This window comes from Mobula hypostoma, chromosome 14 (assembly GCF_963921235.1).
Source record: "Mobula hypostoma chromosome 14, sMobHyp1.1, whole genome shotgun sequence".
NCBI lineage: Eukaryota > Metazoa > Chordata > Chondrichthyes > Myliobatiformes > Myliobatidae > Mobula > Mobula hypostoma.
In genome coordinates, this window is record NC_086110.1 from 43932430 (window position 1) to 43947454 (window position 15025).

General features: G+C 40.3%; 1 protein-coding gene across 3 annotated transcripts in view; it reads right to left on the reverse strand.

The window, feature by feature from the left end:
* Positions 1–1262: 1262 nt before the first annotated feature.
* Positions 1263–15025, reverse strand: part of spire2 (spire-type actin nucleation factor 2) — a 104068-nt gene continuing 90305 nt past the window's right edge. For all 3 annotated transcript variants that reach the window (XM_063067031.1, XM_063067030.1, XM_063067029.1), the window contains exons 15-16: positions 5820–5935; positions 1263–4123 (exon numbers count right to left, since the gene is read on the reverse strand). In XM_063067031.1, coding sequence (XP_062923101.1) covers positions 3919–4123; positions 5820–5935 — 321 coding nt within the window. In that variant the 3' untranslated portion in view covers positions 1263–3918. The remainder of the gene's footprint in view (positions 4124–5819; positions 5936–15025) is intronic.

Sequence of the window (15025 nt, forward strand, 5' to 3'; positions counted from 1 at the left end):
CTAAAATATTGTTTTACCTGTAATGGCAATACTGCTGACGTAGAATAGAAATATTCAGGAATCAGGCAGAAATGTTATATTTTAACCAAATCTATGTTGCTATCATCAAGAACAGTAAACTTAGAAATGATGATGAATAAATTAATTGCCTTTCAGGTCAGTTTATTACACATAGGGAAGGAAAATTAGCCAGAAATATGAAAACTTAACTATAGAAAACTTAGGTTAATAATTGAATGTTGAGTGTAGAAAGTGAGGCTGGGGAATAAATACTGAAATATGGGAACACGGCAACCAAATAAATAGGCATCTTGCATCTGTAAAGTGTATACTGTAAGCAATATCTCAGCTATACTGATAAATTGGGAATTGGAAGGGAGTTGGGAAATTACATTGACTTGGGTAGTGATACCAAGCAAGTTGTTGGAGCTGTGGGCTGACATTGCCAGGATTGAATGGATTTATCTTCAGCTCTTCAAAGGCACAACTGATTATTAGTGTACAAGAAAAACAAGTGAAAAGCAACAAACAAAGATGTGGGTCATTCCCTCAGCCCATATTTCAAAAAGGCTATTTCTATGGAGCAGTAAACTGCAAATGCTGGAAATCCAAAACAAAATCAAAGGAACTCTGCAGGCCAGACAGTATCAGAAGAGAGAGAAGGATAGATTAATGCTTTGTTTCAAGGACAAGTGTGCTGTATCTTGTGGGGGGGGAACAGAAGAAGAGATGGAAAGAACAAAGAATATCTGCAATAGCATGTAGGTCAAAATTCAAGATAAACATTATATTAAAAAGGTAGAAATTAATTGAAACAAAGGTATATATGTAACTAGTGTGAAGAAAAGATTTTTTTCTCATTTAAAAACTGACTGACTATGCGTTAATTTAGACTAGATATTCTATATCAGAATTTAAAATGTTTATATACCCAAAAGCTCTTAAAATTGTCATGCCTTAACTGATTTTAACCCATGGTTTACATTTCAAACATGAAAAATACCTGGAGGGGTTCAAAATACTCAGCAAATAAGGCAGCATTCACCAAAAGAGAAACAGAACAACCATTTCAGATCAATAATCCCTTTTCATTGGCCTGAAATGTTAACCTTTTATCAACTGACATTGCCTAATTTTGTAGATTTTACTTTGTATTTCTAGCATCTATAGCTTTTAAGAATCAAGTACAAATGCAAAGATATAATCAATACACTCCCCAAATATTTGCTTACAATTATGAATTAAAAGACAGGATTTCTGGATAGTTTGCACAATTTATTTAATTTTGCAGTAAATATAACTTCTATTTACAAGGAAACATATTTACCAAATACATTTTACATTGTGTTGTACAGTCCTTAAAAATGTTTATTTTCATATATTATTTAACATGCTATTTGACTGAAAAAAACAGTCACTGTACACACAACACACATTCCATCAGTAACGAAGGTGTATTGATGAATAGCTTTATTCATATTAAAAAAAGATGCTTATGATTTCTGAAATTGTTAGTGTATTGCTTTGAATAGATACCTGGATGAGAATTGCAGATTTTATGCATATTATCAGTTAGCCAGAGATTGACCTCTAAATGCTGAGAGATTTTGAAGTAAGGATCAAGACTTTATTTCTCCAATCCCATGATAGGTCCTGTCTTGTGGAGATGTTTCCTGAAGGCATGATATCGATTTGCCATTGCACTTCTTGGTGGCTGTTCTACGGCATGCATCATATCCAGCAGAAGGTGATCAGATGACCACAGTGACTTTGTCAACAGTTTCATAACAAAAACTACCAAGCTCATTAATTCTGCTGGCATATCTTTCTGGGCCACCCTGGTCAAACTTTTTAATCATGCAGAAAAGCTAATAAGAAGCATTATACCAGAGCAATATCAAAGGCAGTATCCAGATATAAGTAAGATGGTGTGATGATTAGGAAAGCAAGCTGAAATTCAAAGTGGTTTGTGGTAATTGGTTCCATTACTTTATTTATCAAGTCTTGAGAATAAACAAAATTAAATGTCCTTTTAGCTAGTTATCTGGCTGGCCTCTGTAATGCTATCTAATAAACACATTGCTGTGCACTTTAATTCCACTTCATGGATATCAATTAAAAGTCAGACAAAAAGTAGCTTTTTAAAAACAAGCATGTTGTGAGTATTAGCAATGATACCATAAAGGTACAGAAACTATAAATGATCTCTGAAAGAGTTAAAATAACTAGCTGCCTTTTTCTCCCCATTGTTATACATTAAGTTTAAAAATGTAACAGCTTTAAAATGTGGAGTTTTCTTTAGAATATGTGCAACTGTCAGCAGCAGTCTGCCTTTAACCTGTATTTCGCTGGTAATGTGTGTTTGATAAGTCAGAATTTCAGAAATATGAAAGGAGCATAATATGATGCTCGAGATGTAAAATGCTCATTTTAGTGTTACAAAATAATCTAAATGGACTGTTTAACATGATATAAACTCTAATGTCCTTGAATTACTTTAATCCAAAACTCAGTGCTGATGTCTAAACCATTTGTGGTTCGGTTGGTGCTTTTTTTTTTAATTGGCATTTGCTTGTTTACTGGATTCAGGTAATGCCAGGTAATGGAAAGATGAGATTATGAGAATACTTGGGCTTTCAATATTCTACCTAGACATTCACTATCTGTGTATGGTCCAAATATACAGTGATGAAAAATAATCTCCACAACAGTTAATATTAAACATGGTTGTTGTATGCAAACCTCACTTTATTCAAAACTCTTCATTTTAATTATTTGAATTATTAAAGATATGGGATAAAGAAATTGAAACTTAAATGATTAAGCAATCAAATGCTGAATATTGCATGCTTAATCATTTATTAAATTATCTTGTAGTGCCAGTTGAGCTTTTCAGATGCCATATCTTTGTATATACATTATTTTTTACATTATCAATACACCTAATACAAAATATTTTAGCTCCAGAATGAACGTTTTAAAACATACTGTACAGTTATTGGACTCTGACAACCATCATTTATGCCTTTGATACTGCTCTGGTTCAAAGCGACTTGTTTATTCTATTCAGTAAAGTGCAACAGAATCAAGAACATTAAAAAAAAATCATTTGAGCTGCCCTAAAGCAGTGTCAACTCTGATGCTTTGTTTTATATTGTGATAGGCTTCATGCACAACCACAGCAGTGCACATGGCAAGGTCAATAATTCAAAAATTGCACTTGAAGTAAAATCTGTATTTAATCTGTTGCTGTGCTAATTTTGAGTGTGGGCTGAAAACACTCACTAGTTTAGCGCAAAATAAAGTCCCAGAATTTAAATGTCAGCAGTACACGTTTCATTTGCAAGGGAACAGAACTATTAGTGATCTAGTCTTCCGGAGATAGTAGCAAGAAAACAAAAACTGAGAAAGGAATGGAATTTAATTGTAGTTAAAATAAGAATAAAATAGATTTCCAATGGTCTACATTCCAACCTGACTCAGTCTCTCGACGTGTCAACGTGGAAGTATTTCAAGTATTGAATTTGAATATCTCTCCTCTACCTAATCAGCTTTTATAGCTGGTTAACAGCAAGAATGAAAATTGAGTTTGCCACCATCTCAAAAGTTAAAGGCCTAATCTCCAAGAATTCATAGAAGGCTATAAAGCACATCAACTGTGTGACAACTACCTTGCCTCAATGTGAAAAGAGTTTTACCATGAAAATGTTAAACATGACCTCTATAAACTCCAGTTCTTTTGTATCTTTCCTGGTTACTATGTGTCATGTTTGTAGTTGGTCAGAATGAGTTGGGCACAGCCTCGAAATATCACATTCAGTTGGTTTAGGGATTAACAATAGCTCATGCAGTGTGACTGCTGACAACTTTGTCCAAGGACTACATGATGTCAGCCAGTTGTTGCTTCTTGTACTTCTCTCAAGATCTGGTGGAGCACGAGTACATAGACTGAATTCTCCTTGAAGGAGTGTTGTTCAGAAGGTCCATACTTATTCTGCTTGAATTAATGACATCAGCAACAAATTTTGTGCATTCAGCACAAATATCCTTGAAGCTACAGCCATGTGCATAAAGGTGTGGGAATTCCTGTTCTACCGACCGGTTACTGATATTCCTCAAGGACCTGTAATAAAATCATTCAAAGGGTCTTGAGTACTGAACATTAGGATATCCCATTGGTGGCATTTATACATGAATAATTTTTTTTACTGATATTAAAAATTCAGAAATGCAAGAGAACACACATTTGTCAAAGTTTGAACCATGTGCAATCACTGAGAAAAATTAATTTCCTGTAGTAAATAATCACACAGTACTTACACATTTTCCACCTGTACATATAAATGTTGATTTGGATCTGCATACACAGAAAAATATCTAGTTCCTAATCCTGTACTGTCCCTGCTGACCCCGAAGACTTGTCTAAAATTACTTTTAGTGTTCCCTTCACTTTGTACCAATGTCACTTTGTATTTGTATTTATTATTGGTTTATTATTGAAAAACTTTTGCATGCCATCCATGCAGATCACTGCATTACAACAATGCTTTGTAGTACAAGGGAAAACAACAGAATGCAGAATAGAGCGTTACATGCTTTTGGGCTGCGGTATCTTCTGCCTAATGGGGTGGAGAGGGAGAGAGAAGGTCTGGGTGGGTGGGGCCTTTGATTATGCCGGCTGTTTTACCAGGGCAGCGAGAAGAACAGAGTCCACAACTCTCTGCAGTTTCTTGCACTCTTGGACAGGGTGGTTGCTATACCATCTGGATAGGATGCCTTCTATGGTGCATCTATAAAACTGATGATAGTCAAAAGACACATGCCAAGTTTCTTTAACCTCCTGAGGGAGTTGAGGTGCTAATGAGCTTCCTTGGCTGTGGTGTCTATGTGGTTGGACTGGGACAGGCTATTGATAATGGTCACTCCTTAAAAACTTGAAGCTTTCAACCCTCTTGATCTCAGCACCAGTGATGTAAACTCATTATTCTTTTCTTCCCCCACTTTTAGCTACCTATATGAACTTTTATTCTAATGATTCCAACCTGTTGTACACATCCTCCTCTTTGTCTCACCACTGCATTAATGCCTTCAGTATTTCCCCTATTCTTTTCCCAAATCTCCCATGGTTGTCCCTTACAACAAAAGCGAGCTTTGGATTAGCTTTGTGGACTCTTTCTAAGCAGCCTAGTTGTATTATTCAAAGATTCCCTGTTTTAGCACCCCATAATGACGAATTTTCAGTCGCTCCCACCACAGATCTACTGTAGATTTTGTGTCTGGGCTGCTCTGCCTTTTAAGCCGTTTGTGCTACTAGGAAATCCCAGCTGCTTTAAAAGTGAGTTTGACCTATGGCTGCTTATTCTGCCCAATCCTCCCCGACAAAGTTACTGAAGCAAAACATAATTTTGAAAAACAAGATTCTTAGCAGTTACTTAATCTTAATTCTCTGAAATTCTGGACTCAAAGCAATTACCAGTCATAAACCTAGCAGCACTGATATAATTGATACAAATATATGTGGACATTCAGTATCAATAAGCATCATCTATACAGCCCCTTTCATCTGTTGGTAGTCAGCAACTTCTGTATCCTCTCACTCTTCAAGGGACGGTACAATTTCCATATCTTGCGTCTTCCAACAAAGCAAGTGTTCCCAAGCGGGGAACCCCCGACTTAAAGCAAGCTGCATTATTGCTGGCAATTGATTCAAACACATGAAAGTAATTGTAGTAGTCGTGTTATTCTCATTATGTTGCCAAATGCCAGTTCAGTTAAAGGAAAACGTCAACATCGAACATCGTGCAATCCAATATACTTACTGAGATTGGAAGAGTGCTTTTGCCTGGGAAGATTGTGTCTGACGGGCTCCTTGAGTATTCTCAAAACCCAGAGTGTAGACTGGTATATGGGCAGGTTTCTTGGAAGGTATCTTAATCTGTAGAAAATGTATGGAATTATAGACTGCTTATGATACAGTTGGAAGCCATCCAGTTCATTACGTCAGTACATATCTGAAGTGGAAGAATCACATTCTCCTACTCCTTCCTCATAGATATGCAAATTAATCTGTCACGTAACTTTTCATTTCAATAAACTCCAATTCACTGAAGCAAGTTCCAGATTAGTGCTATTACTTAAACTTCTTACTCATCTCATATCCTGCAGTCTATTCTGACCAGAAAGATTGAAAGTGTTCTCAGGAGCATTCGAGCATCAGTAGAAGCTATTTCCACCTATCTATACTCTCTTAATTGGAAATGATCCAGAACATCCCCATTGAATTCCCTCAATCACATCCGTCAGCTCAATAAACTGATTAGAAAGCCTGGCTCTGTTATAGGAGTCAAACTGGACACATCGGAGGCTGTGGTACAACAAAAGGACCCTACTGAAAATCCTGGCAATTTTGGACAATGTTTCTGACCCTCAGCACAACACCTTGGCTGAACAGAGGAGCACTTTTAGTAATAGACAACAATGCTACTCCAAAGAGCACTATACGAGGTCATTCTTACCCTTGACCATCAGGCTTTATATGAGTCATCCTACAGCCGGAGAGGGGATGAACCCCTCCTGTTAGACTGTTTCTGGTAACTTATTTTTTATTCTTTCTACTTCTCTAATATTTATATCTGAGCACTTGTAATGCTATTGTGACACCAATTTCCTTTGGACTGAATAAAGTACATCTAAATCTGAATAAAGGGTCATTTCTTCGGCAGTTTGAATGGGGCACGACTGCACAAGCGCGTGAAAGTTGGCCCGTGAGACAGCGGGAGAGTTTAAAAAGCAAGCAGATTGAGAAGGGGCGGTCATTTCTTCAGCAGTTTGAACGGGGCACGACTGCGCAAGCTCATGAAGGTCGGCCTGTGAGAGCAGTGGGAAAGTTTAAAAAGCGAGCAGATTAATGGAGCGGGCGTCAGAGTAGTGGGAGACAGAGTAGCAAGGCTTTGGCTCGAGAGGCTTCAGCAAGCAGAGGAGCTTGCTCCCAGTGAGGCAAGGCCAGGTCTGCGCAGGCACGTGACCTCAGTGCATGGAAGGCTTAAAAAAAAAGTACACCGCCATATCCAGCGGGTAGCGGAGTGAGAGGGTTAGGCGGAAACGGGAAGAGGCTTTCTGCGACCGTTGAGTCTCATAGTAAAGGGGTAAGTTACAGGTTTATTTATTTAGTAATAACAGTAGCATTAAAAGTATGCATCCAGGATTAGTGTTGTGCTTGGAGTGCCAGATGTGGGGACCCTGGAAGACTCCCAGTCTCCCCAAGGATTACATCTGCACCAGGTGCATTGAGATGAGGCTCCTTAACAAGGACAGTGTTAGGGATCTGGAGCTGCAACTTGATGACCTTCAGCTAATTAGGGAAAGTGAGGAGATGATTGATAATACCTGTAGAGAGATAGTGGACAGCACCTCAGTGACAGTCCCCCTCAGAAATCGATATATCGTTTTAGGTACTGTTGGAGAGGTTGACCTGACAGAGGAAGACCACAGCGAACAGGACTCTGGCATTCTGCCCAGTGCCGTGATCAAGAGAGCAAGGAGAAATGCAGTAGTTACAGGGGATTCCATAGTGAGGGGAACAGACAAGAGATTCTGCGAGCTGGACAAGGATACCTGGATGGTGTGTTGCCTCCCTGGTGCCAGGGTACGGGATGTCTCAGATCGGGTCCAGAGTATTCTGAGGAGAGAGGGCAAGCAGCTAGAAGTCTTGGTACATGTTGGTACCAACGACATAGACAGAAAAAGAGGTACTGAAGGAAGATTATTGGGAGCTAGGAAGAAAATTGAAAAGCCAACCTCCAAAGTAATAATCTCAGGATTACTGCCTGAGCCACGCGCTAATGAAGGTAAGAATAGCAGAATTAAGCAGATGAATGTGTGGCTAAGTAACTGGTGCAGGGGGCAGGGCTTTAAATTCTTAAATCATTGGGATCTTTTTTGGGGAGGTATGACTTATACAAGAACAATGGGTTACACCTGAACTCAAAGGGTACTAATATCCTGGTGGGATTGTTTAATATAGCTGTTAGGAAGGGTATAAACCAAGTTGGCAGGGGAAAGGAAACCAGGGTGTTAGGGTTGAGGAAGAGGAAAATAGAAATAAGTCAAAGATACTGTGCAGTAAAGATGGCAAGAAGGACAGGCAGGTGAATAGACAGGATAATTTGCTGTGCGATAGAAACAGCAAAATCGGTAACAGATACTGATCTAAATACACTGTACTTAAATGCACGCAGCATTAGAAATAAAGTAGATGACTTTGTTGTACAACTACAGGTTAAAAGATATGACATTGTGGCCATCACTGGGTTATGACTAAACGATGGATATGATTGGGAGCTGAATACCCAAGGATACACAGTGTATAGGAAAGATAGGAAGGTAGGTAAAGGGGGTGGTGTGGCCCTGATGGTAAGCAACGATATCAAATCGATAGAAAGAAGTGACATAGGATCAGAAGAGGTAGAATCCTTATGGGTCGAGTTAAGAAATGGCAAGGGTAAAAAGACACTAATAGCAGTTATATACAGGCCTCCAAACAGCAGCCGGGATGTGGACTACAAGTTACAGCTGGAAATAGAAAAAGCATGTCAGAAGGAAAATGCCAAGATAATTATGGGGGATTTTAATATGAAAGTGGATTGGGAAAGTCAAGAAGGTACTGGATCTCAGGAGAGGGAGTTTGTAGAATGCCTACAGGATGGCTTTTTGGACCAGCTTGTCCACAAGCCCACCAGAAGATCAGCCGTTTTGGACTGGATGCAGTGTAATGAACCTGAGGCAATTAGGGAGCTGGAGGTAATGGAACCCCTTGGAAGTAGTGATCATAATATGATTGAACTCAGTTTCAAATTTGAAAAGGAGAAGCTGATATCAGGTGTATCGATATTTCAGTGGAAAAAAGGAAATTACAGTGGTATGAGAGAGGAACTGGCCCAAGTAGATTGGAAAAGTAAGCTAGATGGAGGGACGGTAGAGCAGAATTGGATGAAATTCCTACAAGAAATAAGGAAAGTGCAGGAAAAATATATTCCAAGAAAAAAGAAAATCATGAGTGGAAAAATGGCAAAATATGGCTAACAAGTGAGGTTAAGGCCAAAATAAAAGCAAAAGAGACGGCATACAAGGAAGCAAAAATTAGTGGGAAAACTGAGGACTGGGCAACTTTTAAAAACTTACAGAAGGAAAATAAGTTATTAGGAAAGAAAAGATGAATTATCAGACATCCCACCCCGCAAAAACTCATTTCAGGGAGGTAGCACCATCAATTTGCGGGAGACTTCCGGGAGAGGTGGGATGTCTGCAATAGAGTAGCTCCTTAGCAGCTAGCCAGCTAGTTTAAATAACGTTAGCTATGCTAATGAACGAATGACACCTGTTAAACTCACCTCAACATGTCTTTTACAGTCTTAACCCACCATGGGCAATAGAAAAGTCACTGTTGCAAACAGTGCAGCGAGCAACACTGTCATTATTTTGACCCCTATTAGGCAGAGGTACACTTTAGTGTAGTCCGGGGTGACGTATTATTTATGTTTTTTTGGAACACTCTGCCATGGTGTGCGCGCGTTCTCTCTCTCTCTCTCGTGGTCGCTCGCGCTCTCTCAAGCGCTCTCACTTTCGCTCTCGCTTGCTTGCACTCGCTCTCTCTCTTGCTTTCTCTCACTCTCAATCAAATTGATTTCTGTGATATTGTATATAATTTGCGGGCATCAGGGAGCCACTATTAATATGCGGGAGACTCCTGGAACTTCCGGGAGAGATGGGATGTTTGAATTATGAAAGGAAGTTGGCAATTAACATTAAAAAGGATACTAAGATTTTTATAAAATATATGAAGAGTAAAAGAGTGACATGGGTTGATATAGGTCTGATTGAAAATGATGCTGGAGAAATTATAATGGGTAACAAAGAGATGGCAGAGGAACTAAATCGAGTATTTTGCATCAGTCTTCACAGTGGAAGACACTAGCAACATATCTGATAGCCAGAGGTCTCAGGGAACAGAATTAGATAGTCAAGATTACTAGAGAGAAAGTGCTTGGGAAGCTAAATGGACTCAGAATAGATAAGTCTCCCGGACCGGATGATGTGCACCCACGGGTTTTGAAGGAGGTGGCTTTGGAGACTGTGGAGGCATTGGAAATGATCTTCCAGGAATCAATAGACTAGCATGGTTCTGGAGGACTGGAAGGTCACAAACGTAGTTCCGCTGTTTAATAAAGGAGGGAGGCAGCAAAAAGAAAATTACAGACCTATTAGTCTGACATCGGTAGTTGAACAGTTATTGGAGTCAATCCTCAAGGACGAGGTTATGAAATACCTCGAGGTGCATGACAAGATAGGCCCAAGCCAGCATGGTTTCATGAAGGGAAGATCCTGCCTCACCAACCTATTGGAATTTTTTGAGATAATCTCAAATAAGATTGACAAGGGAGAGGCTGTGGATGTTGTGTATTTGGATTTTCAAAAGGCCTTCAATAAGGTGCCGCATAAGAGGCTGCTTAATAAGATGAGAGCCCATGGAATTACAGGAAAGATATTGGAACGGGTGAAGCATTGGCTGATAGGCAGAAAGCAAAGGGTGGGAATAAAGGGATCCTATTCTGATTGGTTGCCTGTTACTAGTGGTGTTCCACAGGGGTCGGTGTTGGGGCCGCTTCTTTTTACGATGTATATCGATGATTTAGATTATGGATTAAATGGTTTTGTGGCTAAGTTTGCGGATGACACCAAAATAGGTGGAGGAGCAGGAAGTGTTGAAGAAATGGAAAGGTTGCAGAGAGACTTGGTCAGTTTAGGAGAGTGGGCAAAGAAATGGCAGATGAGATACAATGTTGAGAAATGTACAGTTGTACATTTTGGAAGAAGAAATAATCTGGCAGATTATTATTTAGATGAGGAGAAAATTCAAAAATCAGAAATGCAAAGTGTCTTGGAGGTCCTCGTGCAAGATACCCTAAAGGTTAACCACCAGGTTGGATCGGCAGTAAGGAAAGTGAATGCTATGCTGGCATTAATTTCAAGAGCAATAGTGTATAAGAGTAAGGAGGTGTTGATGAGGCTCAATGGGGCACTGGCGAGACCTCATTTGGAATACTGTGTGCAGTTTTGGGCCCCCTATCTTAGAAGGGATGTTCTGATGTTGGAGAGAGTTCAGAACAGATTTACGAGGATGATTCCTGGAATGCAGGGGCTAACATATGAGGAGCGTTTGTCGGTTCTTGGACTGTATTAATTAGAATATAGAATGAGAGGGGATCTCATAGAAACATTTCGAATGTTGAAAGGGTTGGACAGTAGATGTGGAAAGCTGTTTCCCTTGGTGGGTGAGTCCAGGACAAGAGGCCACACTGTTAGAATTAGAGAGTACCCATTTAAAACAGAGATGAGGAGAAATTTTTTTAGCCAGAAGGTCGTGGATTTATGGAATTCGTTGCCACATACAGCTGTGGAGACACAATCATTGAGGGTATTTAAGGAGGAGATTGATAGGTATCAAATTAGTCAGGGTATCAAGAGATATGGGGAAAAAGCCAGAAATTGGAATGAGATGGGAGAATAGTTTAGCTCATGGTGGAATGGCGGAGCAGACTCAATGGGCCGAATGGCCTACTTCTGCTCCTTTGTCTTGTGATCTACAGTGGCATGCAAAAGTTTGGGCACCCTGGTCAAAATTTTTGTTACTGTGAATAGCTAAGCAAGTAAAAGATTACCTGATTTCCAAAAGGCATGAAGTTAAAGATTTTAAGCAAGATTACTTTTTTTATTTCCATCTTTTACAGTTTCAAAATAACAAAGGAAAAGGGCCCGAAGCAAAAGTTTGGGCACCCTGCATGGTCAGTACTTAGTAACACCCACTTGGGAAGTATCACAGCTTGTAAATGCTTTCTGTAGCCAGCTAAAAGTCTTCAATTCTTGTTTGGGGGATTTTCACCCATTCTTTCTTGCAAAAGGCTTCTAGTTCTGTGAGATTCTTGGGCTATCCCGCACGCACTGCTCTTTTGAGGTCTATCCACAGATCCTCAATGTTTAGGTCGGGGGACTGTGAGGGCCATGGCAAAACCTTCAGCTTGCACCTCTTGAGGTAGTCCATTGTGGATTTTAAAGTGTGTTTAGGATCATTATCTTGTTGTAGAAGCCATCCTCTTTACATCTCCAGCTTTTTTTTTAAAAGAACAGGCGGTGTGATGTTTGCTTCCAGAATTTGCTGGTATTTAATTGAATTCATTCTTCTCTCTCCCAGCGAAATGTTCCCCGTGCCACTGGCTACAACAAGCCCAAAGCATGATCGATCCACCTCCATGCTTAAAAGTTGGAGAGGTGTTCTTTTCATGAAATTCTGCACCCTTTTTTTCTCCAAACATACCTTTGCTCATTGCGGCCAAAAAGTTCTGTTTTAACTTCATTAGTCCACAGGACTTGTTTCCAAAATGCATCAGGCTTGTTTAGATACGCAAATACGAGGAAATCTGCAGATGCTGGAATTTCAAGCAACACACATAAAAATTGCTGGTGAACGCAGCAGGCCAGGCAGCATCTATAGGAAGAGGTCCTGACAAAGGGTCTCGGCCCGAAACGTTGACTGTACTTCTTCCTATAGATGCTGCCTGGCCTGCTGTGTTCACCAGCAATTTTTATGTGAGAGGCTTGTTTAGATGTTCCTTTGCAAACTTCTGACGCTGAATTTTGTGGTGAGGATGCAGGAAAGGTTTTCTTCTGATGACTCTTCCATGAAGGTCTTATTTGTGCATGTGTCGCTGCACAGTAGAACAGTGCACCACCACTCCAGAGTCTGCTAAATCTTCCTGAAGGTCTTTTGCAGTCAAACAGGGGTTTTGGTTTGCCTTTCTAGCAATCCTACAAGCAGTTCTCTTAAAAGTTTTCTTGGTCTTTCAGACCTCAACTTGACCTCCACCGTTCCTATAAACTGCCATTTCTTAATTACATTACAAACTCAGGAAACGGCTACCTGAAAACACTTTGCTATCTTCTTATAGCCTTCTCCTGCTTTGTGGGCATCATTTATTTTAATTTTCAGAGTGCTAGGCAGCTGCTTAGAGGAGCCCATGGCTGCTGATTGTTGGGACAAAGTTTGAGGAGTCAGGGTATTTATAAAGCTTTGAAATTTGCATCACCTAGCCTTTCCTAAAGATAACTAAACAAGCCATAGCCCTAACAAACTAATTAAGGCCTGAGACCTTGGTGAAAGTTATCTGCGAGTTCAAATCTCTTGGGGTGCCCAAACCTTTGCATGGTGCTCCTTTCCTTCTCCACCCCCCCACTCTAAAATTGTACAAGACAAAAATAATACAGTAATCTTGCTTAAAATATTGAAAAGAATGTTTCATCTTTAACTTTATGACTTTTGGAGATCAGTTCATCTTCTACTCACTTAACTACTCACAGTAACAGAAATTTTGACCAGGGGTGCCCAAACTTTTGCTCGCCACTGTACCTATCTATTATTTATCCCACTGACATATAGCAGGTTCTTCAGTCCTGTGCAATTTGTCTGATTCTTTAATCCGTCAGTTATCTACCTCTCTAGTTGGCCCATTTTACCTGCAGTCCATCAATGTAACTGATATAAAGGCATCTATTAGTCTTGCGAGACCATGGAGAGAGTCTTCACTCTCCAGGGCGCGGGCCTGGGCAAGGTTGTATGGAAGACTGGCAGTTGCCCATGCTACAAGTCTCCCCTCTCCAAGACACCAATGTTGTCCAAGGGAAGGGCAAGGGCCGATACAGCTAGGCACCAGTGTTGTCGCAGAGCACTGTGTGGTTAAGTGCCTTGCTCAAGGACAGAACACGCTGCCTTGGCTGGGGCTCGAACTCACGACCTTCAGGTCACTAGTCGAATGCCTTAACCACTTGGCCACATGCCCACACTAACTGATATGATAGGCAATTACTATCCTCTAACAATGTATACGATTACTTTTCACATCAGATTAGTGAGGACAGAAATGCTGCTCAATTCAGTTCTGCATATATCATGTAACACACATAAAAGTTGCTGGTGAACGCAGCAGGCCAGGCAGCATCTCTAGGAAGAGGTGCAGTTGATGTTTCAGGCCGAGACCCTTCGTCAGGACTAACTGAAGGAAGAGTGAGTAAGGGATTTGAAAGTTGGAGGGGGAGGGGGAGATCCAAAATGATAGGAGGAGGGGGAGGGATGGAGCCAAGAGCTGGACAGGTGATAGGCCAAAGGGATACGAGAGGATCATGGGACAGGAGGTCCGGGAAGAAAGACAAGGTGGGGGGGGGACCCAAAGGATGGGCAAGGGGTATATTCAGAGGGAGAAAAAGGAGAGTGAGAGAAAGAATGTGTGTATAAAAATAAGTAACAGATGGGGTACGAGGGGGAGGTGGGGCATTAGCGGAAGTTAGAGAAGTCGATGTTCATGCCATCAGGTTGGAAGCTACCCAGACGGTATACAAGGTGTTGTTCCTCCAACCTGAGTGTGGCTTCATCTTTACAGTAGAGGAGGCTGTGGATAGACATGTCAGAATGGGAATGGGATGTGGAATTAAAATGTGTGGCCACTGGGAGATCCTGCTTTCTCTGGTCATTGGTGTCTGTTCTTGCTGTGCTTTTACAACTTGGTCAAAATATCAATCCTATACCATGCAACAACACTAATTTAAAATCACTCTACTTCTCCCAAGCAAATACATTCGAGGTGTGGGGGGTCATTATGTTGAGGAACATTCAAACTCAGCTGCTCAGGCAAAATTGCCCTTTCATGGATGGGGTGATTTCCTGGACAGATACAAATGTAAACACTGCGTTTTAAAAAAAGCAATGCACAACCAGTGAGTGAAGGGTTTTGCTTATTTCAACCATCAGTAACATTTAACTATAGTAACAACTTTGAGATTATATTAAATCAATTCATGTGAAGTCTATTGCTGTTGACTCATTTTGCTTTAACATCCATTGCCACATGAATACACAATACAAATAGGAACATTGTCACCTGTTGCATGATCATAGCTACTATGAGAAATGCTTGCTATG